The sequence below is a fragment of the Carlito syrichta genome, unplaced genomic scaffold, assembly GCF_000164805.1.
Source record: "Carlito syrichta isolate Samal-C Ts95f unplaced genomic scaffold, Tarsius_syrichta-2.0.1 Scaffold305164, whole genome shotgun sequence".
In the NCBI taxonomy this organism is placed as follows: Eukaryota; Metazoa; Chordata; class Mammalia; order Primates; family Tarsiidae; genus Carlito; species Carlito syrichta.
The window spans coordinates 127,997-133,869 of NW_007249260.1; the positions used below are offsets into that span (position 1 = coordinate 127,997).

At 42.1% G+C, this 5,873-nt stretch overlaps 1 protein-coding gene across 1 annotated transcript; it reads right to left on the bottom strand.

The window, feature by feature from the left end:
* Nucleotides 1-3,343: 3,343 nt before the first annotated feature.
* Nucleotides 3,344-4,356, bottom strand: LOC103263585 (putative olfactory receptor 2W5). The gene is given in 2 exon segments (XM_021714020.1): nt 3,344-3,762; nt 3,765-4,356. Coding segments are annotated over 2 exon segments (1,011 nt in total).
* Between the last annotated feature and the right edge of the window lie 1,517 nt (nt 4,357-5,873).

Here is a 5,873-nt window from a genome sequence, read left to right on the forward strand (position 1 = left end):
AGGATCGCTGGAGTCCAGCAGGTCGAGGCTGCGGTGGCCGGGAGTGGCCACTGCACTCCAGTCTGGGTGACAGAATGAGACTCCAACTCAAAAAAAAGAAAAAGAAAAATATTGTAACCCCTCTAAACTTTTCTGTCTCTGCCTATGCCTTAACTTCTGCACTTCGACTCTCCGACCCCATTCCTTTGGAGTCTGTGTTTCCAGATGGCTAATGTTCAAGTTTTGCCCACAAATAAACTCTATATTTAATCATATTTCCTCAATCTCACTACTTAAGGTTAACAAAACTAAAGCACAGATGTCACTAGGCAGTTTGTAGGTGGGTTGATCTATCATTCCATTCCCTGAAACTCCCATTCACCACTAACTATATTCAAGATGAAGGTACGGTTAAATCAAAATGTGTTCACTGTTGTAGTGTCAATGCTATGACAAATGGCAGAGATCTGAGGGGTAGTATACCCTAGGAAATATGAGTGAATAGGTACCCCACAACCTTGTCAATCATTTCATATCCTTAGAATCTCCAGAGTATAGTTTCTGTTAAATAAATATATGTTGACTTGATCCACTGGAAATTTGTCACTGAAATAGCATGGATACAGGAGGTTTGGGTAAAAGCATAAAACCACTTGAGAAATGATGTCCACAGGTATGGCTAGTGCCCTATTCCAAATCAGCAGGAAACACACTCATCATATATAGGAGGATGTTTTACTGTGGTTTTCATACCCTAGAAATTCAACCAGAAGAATTGGAATTAAAAAAAAGACTGAGATATTTGGGGCAACAGACAAAATTTCTTCAATCTTTTGTTTCCAGGATGATGCTCTGTGGATGTTTTTAAAAGAAAATTTAAGTGCTCTTTTTTGTCAAATAGAAAGTAGCATTTGGCTACTAAATAGTCCAAGTTTCAGCTACATAGGACCTACATTTGCAAGCAACAGTTAATGAAATAGAAAACTCAGTGGCAAATATCTAATAGATAATGAGTGCCATCTTAGGTACACATGTGCTGGTAATTTGAGCAATTCCCTTCATCACCCTATGTTTTTGTCACATAATTTGCAGATGGGGTAAAAAAAAATTACCTCCCATATATTTTATGATTACTTTTATAATATAGAAAGATGATGGAAGCAAAGTGTTTCAAAATGCTTTATTTACTTTCTTTCTTTCTCTCTTTCTATTTTTTTTTTTTTTTTTTTTTTTTTTTTGGCGTCTCACTCTGTCATCCAGGCTGGCATGCAGTGGCACAATCATGACTAACTGCAACCTTGATCTCCTGGGCTTAGGCGATCCTTCCACCTCAGCCTCCCAGTAGCTGGGACTACAGGTGTGCACCAGCACACTCAGTTAATTCTTTTATATTTTGTAGGAATGAGATCTTGCTGTGTTCCCCAGGCTAGTCTTGAACTCCTGCACTCAAGCAATCCCCCTGCCTTGGCCTTCCAAAGGGCTGGAATTACAGGTGTGAGCCACTGCGCCCAGTCAAAAGACTTTATTCTTAACATCTCCAAAACATCTGATAAATGATGTTGAAATATGTTTTCATTTCCATCTGAATATTTTGTTATACTCATATGCTTAGCCTCCATCATTGTCCATGGACTCACTCTGCCCCACAATCCAAAAAGCCTACACTTGGGTTATCTATAAATAATATAAAATCAGCACACTTCCCTGAATCACCACCTCATCCCCTCTCAGCCCACATTTATACTAGGGTGCTAAAGTGTGCAGCAAAGTCCTCTGAGAGTTTGTAAGAGACCCTACTTACCTTATGGGAAAGAAGTAAACATAGGGTGCTCCTCTCACCTGGGAGGGAACAGTTTTCACCCTGCAGATAATGAGTGGGAAAATACAGAAGCATATTTTTTCTAAAATCAAGATTTAAATAATAATGTAAGGCCTCCAAAAGGAATAGATTGCCCAATGCCCATGATTCATGGGGGGGAAAGTATTACTGAGACAACACCCACTTCATACTTACATACCTTACCTCATTTAATCTCTTCTACAACACTCTGAGGTGAGATTATTACCCCCATAATACAGATGAAAAATTCTAGGCTTCGAGAGTTAACCAGTGAGAATCGAAATAAGTTCCAAAACAAGATGTGGTGATACTGTCTCTCCCATGCCTGATTAATACCCAGAGAAGGTGCTCAGACATTCAGTACACTGTAAGAAGATTCCTGGGTGATGTGAGAAATGGGGTTTTTATTATCTTTGAAACAAAAATTTCCAAATATGTCTATCAGGATCACCTAGAGAGTTTTTTAAAAACAGAGATGCCTGGACCCACACCTGGTATTTTTGATTCAGGAAGTTTAGAGAGTTCTTGGAAATTTGTATCATAAGGGTTCTGGTGCACAATCAAGGTTTGGAAATACTGTTCTTAGTAACTTTCAATTCCAAGATGCATTGATTTTCTAAGATTGGCCAGCAAAGATATTTTGGGGTGAGGGATAATTAATCTAAGTATAGGACAGTTATCTTTGTAGGAAAATATTTACAGCTGTTCAAAGTAACCTGCTATGGCAGTCGACAGACACTGCCAGGGGAGGGAGGGAGCACGTAGCATCACAAAGGGTACCTGGTCCTAAACCAGGGAAGTGAGAGCCAGTTGGAGGTCCAAACTTCACCCACACAGAGCCTGCTTGTGTAACCAATCCTGATGTGTACTCCACATATCTATATAAAAATAAATAAATAAAAATGACAATGAAGATGAAAAAAATTTTTTAAAGTAACCTGCTAAAAAGAGCAAAATCATTAATTCCATCAGGATGTGTGTCATTTGCTCTGTTTTTTCCAGAAGTTTGCCTTGCTGTCCTAGTCAGCTCTCTTATAAACACTTTGACTATGAGAAAAGACCAAGAAGGTAAAAATGCCTGAGCAAACTCTTCCTTTTCAAAAAGCAACTCAAAGTCTGTGTTAAAATCCTCACCCTTGTTCATCCCCCACTCATGAAGAACCAACTTGCATTCAAGATGGAGTACTACAGTTTTACTAATATTGGCTCATACCTCTTTGAAAAACTACCAAAAGTCACAAATAAAGGAGCTTTGAGAAAGAGTCACTCATGTTGTCTCACTTTTTTATTTGACATCCATGACATAGCCTACAGACTGCCCAGGGCCTTTGTGTGATTGAAATAGTTCTATAGGTCCCCTACAATTGTGGATAAATCACAAAGATGAGGAAAACACAAGACATAGCAGAGATATCCAAAAGCAGACACCTTCAAACAGAAGGAAACCACTTCCCATCCAGAGTGCAGAGGACAGGATCACACTCAAAAGTAAGGTGCCCACCTGCTTCTCTTTGATATCAATTCTCACTTGGTACAAAGTCCAAGAGAGTCACCCCAGCAAGTCATCCATGTGACTCTCATGTCACCCTCACTCAGGCTTCCCCAGCCTCTTTCTCCCACCCCAGCAGCTTCTTCATTGCCCCTTTCACATCCTTGTTCCTCAGTGTATAGATGAGGGGGTTGACACTGGGAGTGACGATGGTGTAGAAAAGAGTGAGGAACTTCCCTTGATCTTGGGAATAGCTGCTGGCCGGTTGCAGGTACATGTAAATGATGGTTCCATAGAAGAGGGAGACCACGGTCAGATGAGAAGAGCAGGTGTTTAAGGCCTTCTTGTGCCCTGTTGCTGACTTGATCCTCAGAACAGCAGCAGCAATAACGCTGTAGGAGATAAGGATCAGGGAGAGAGGCACCAGGAGGAGGGCGACTCCAAAGGCAAAGGCAAATGCTTCCACCAGCATGGTGTCTTCAAAGGACATGGCAATCAAAGCAGGCATCTCACACAGGAAGTGGTCCACCCTGCGACGCCCGCACCGGGAGAGTTGCATTGTCTGAGGACACATAACAAAGGGGTTTAGGAAGCCACAACACCAGGCCATGGTCACCAGCTGCAGGCAGAGACGGGAGTGCATGACCACCATGTAGTGCAGGGGTCGGCAGACAGCCACACAGCGGTCATAAGACATGACAGCCAGGAGGACACACTCAGTAGAACCCAACACCATGTAGATGTAGAGCTGGGCCACACAGCCATGGTAGATGATGGTCTTCTCTGGACCCCAAAGATTCCACAGCAGCGGGGGGACAATACTTGTTGTAAAGCAGAGGTCCAAGAAAGACAAGTTCCCAAGAAAGAAGTAGATGGGTGTGTGGAGTCTGGCATCCATGACGGACAAGAGGAGGATGGCAGTGTTGCCCACCAGAGTCAGGACGTAGAAGACCAAAACAAAAGCAAAGAGAATTCTCTCCAGTCAAGGGTGATCAGAAAAACCCACCAGGATGAATGCCTATAGGTAGCAGTCATTGTCCCTTCCCATAATCTTCACCAGCTGTTATGGAGAAACAAAAAAAAAAATTTGGATAAGCAGGAAAATGAAGATTAGCCAGCACTCGCCAAGTCTCCTTTACAGGCAAAGTTAAGAAAGTCATGTGCCCTTTCTTTACTTTTCTAACACTATGCTTATTGATACCTATTTGCATAGATACTGATACCTATGCAAAGCAGTGTGCATGCTGCCCCAGAGGACAGAATATGAATTGACTCTACAGCTCCCTTCCTTGGTGAATAATATATGTAAATATGTAAATAATGGCAAAGAAGGGAGAAAGATTTTTTTTTTAAAGAAGATTCCTGAAAAGTTTGAGTATTATGTAAATTACTCTCAATTGACCAAAGACACCACAGTTCAAAAGTTTGTGTCAAGGGAGACTGCTGGATCTGAGAGTTGGTTTGGCCTGAGTTCCAAATAACAAGTAAGAATTTGACATGTAACAGACCGAGCAAAATATGTTTCAAGTAGAAAGCAGCATGTGCAAATGCAGGAAGGACCAAATTCACGGGTGATGCTCAGTTAATTTGTGCATATGTGTATGTATCAGCAACTCCTTAATGGCGTGTATTTTATTAAGACCCTCAGCAAAGCCCTATGAACTCAATAATTTTTGACTCTACAAAAAAGGATTGAGATGGAAGACCATCCTGATTCTGCCTCTACAAGAGGCAGACGTGCAAATGTGTGACCTACAATTCAGTTTACAATTTGACTTTTCCTCATATAAGACAAAAAAGAAACTGGATCCAAGTCCCCACCAGCCCTCACATGTCTACGTGACTTGTGGCATTTGGTGTACGCCCTGAGCACTTCCAGCTTGTCACAATTTCCACATCCTAAGCCAAGGGCTTTGATGGGGACTCCGCATTATAGTGCCAATGTCCACCAAGACTTGTATCCACTATGACAACAGCAAATTACATCTGGGTAGCATACAAGAAGAAAGCAGCAGGAATGAGGGCACAGAAACATTTTGAAGGATGCATGTCTCCGTGCAGCTGCTGTCACCACCCATCAGTCCTGACAGTGGAAGTGTCATGAGCTGCAGGGGAAATTCTTAAGTCCCCATTAATTGGTTCAAGCACCAGACCCTCAGCAAAGCCCTATGAACAGTTATCAGAAGTAGCCAGCCTAGAAACAAAGGATGAAAGACCTTCAGAGGCTGCCTGCGTCCTCACAAGAGAGACTTTAATATACACATTTTGCAGATGCTGGTTGTGAAGACCAATGTGTATATCCACATTCACAAATGTATAGCAAGTTTTCACCCAAGTTCAAGATACCAAGAGTGATAATCACAAGCTGCACAAATTGTTTGTCAAAGTTTGTCACTTAGGGCCTGACTCCTTCATCAAAATCTCAAATTTACTTTGTAGTCATCTATTCAGATTTTTTGTTGTTGTTGTTGTTGTTTGTGAGTTGGAGTCTCACTCTGTCGCCCAGACTGGAGTGCAGTGGCCGCTCCCGGCCACCGCAGCCTCGACCTGCTGGGCTCCGGCGAT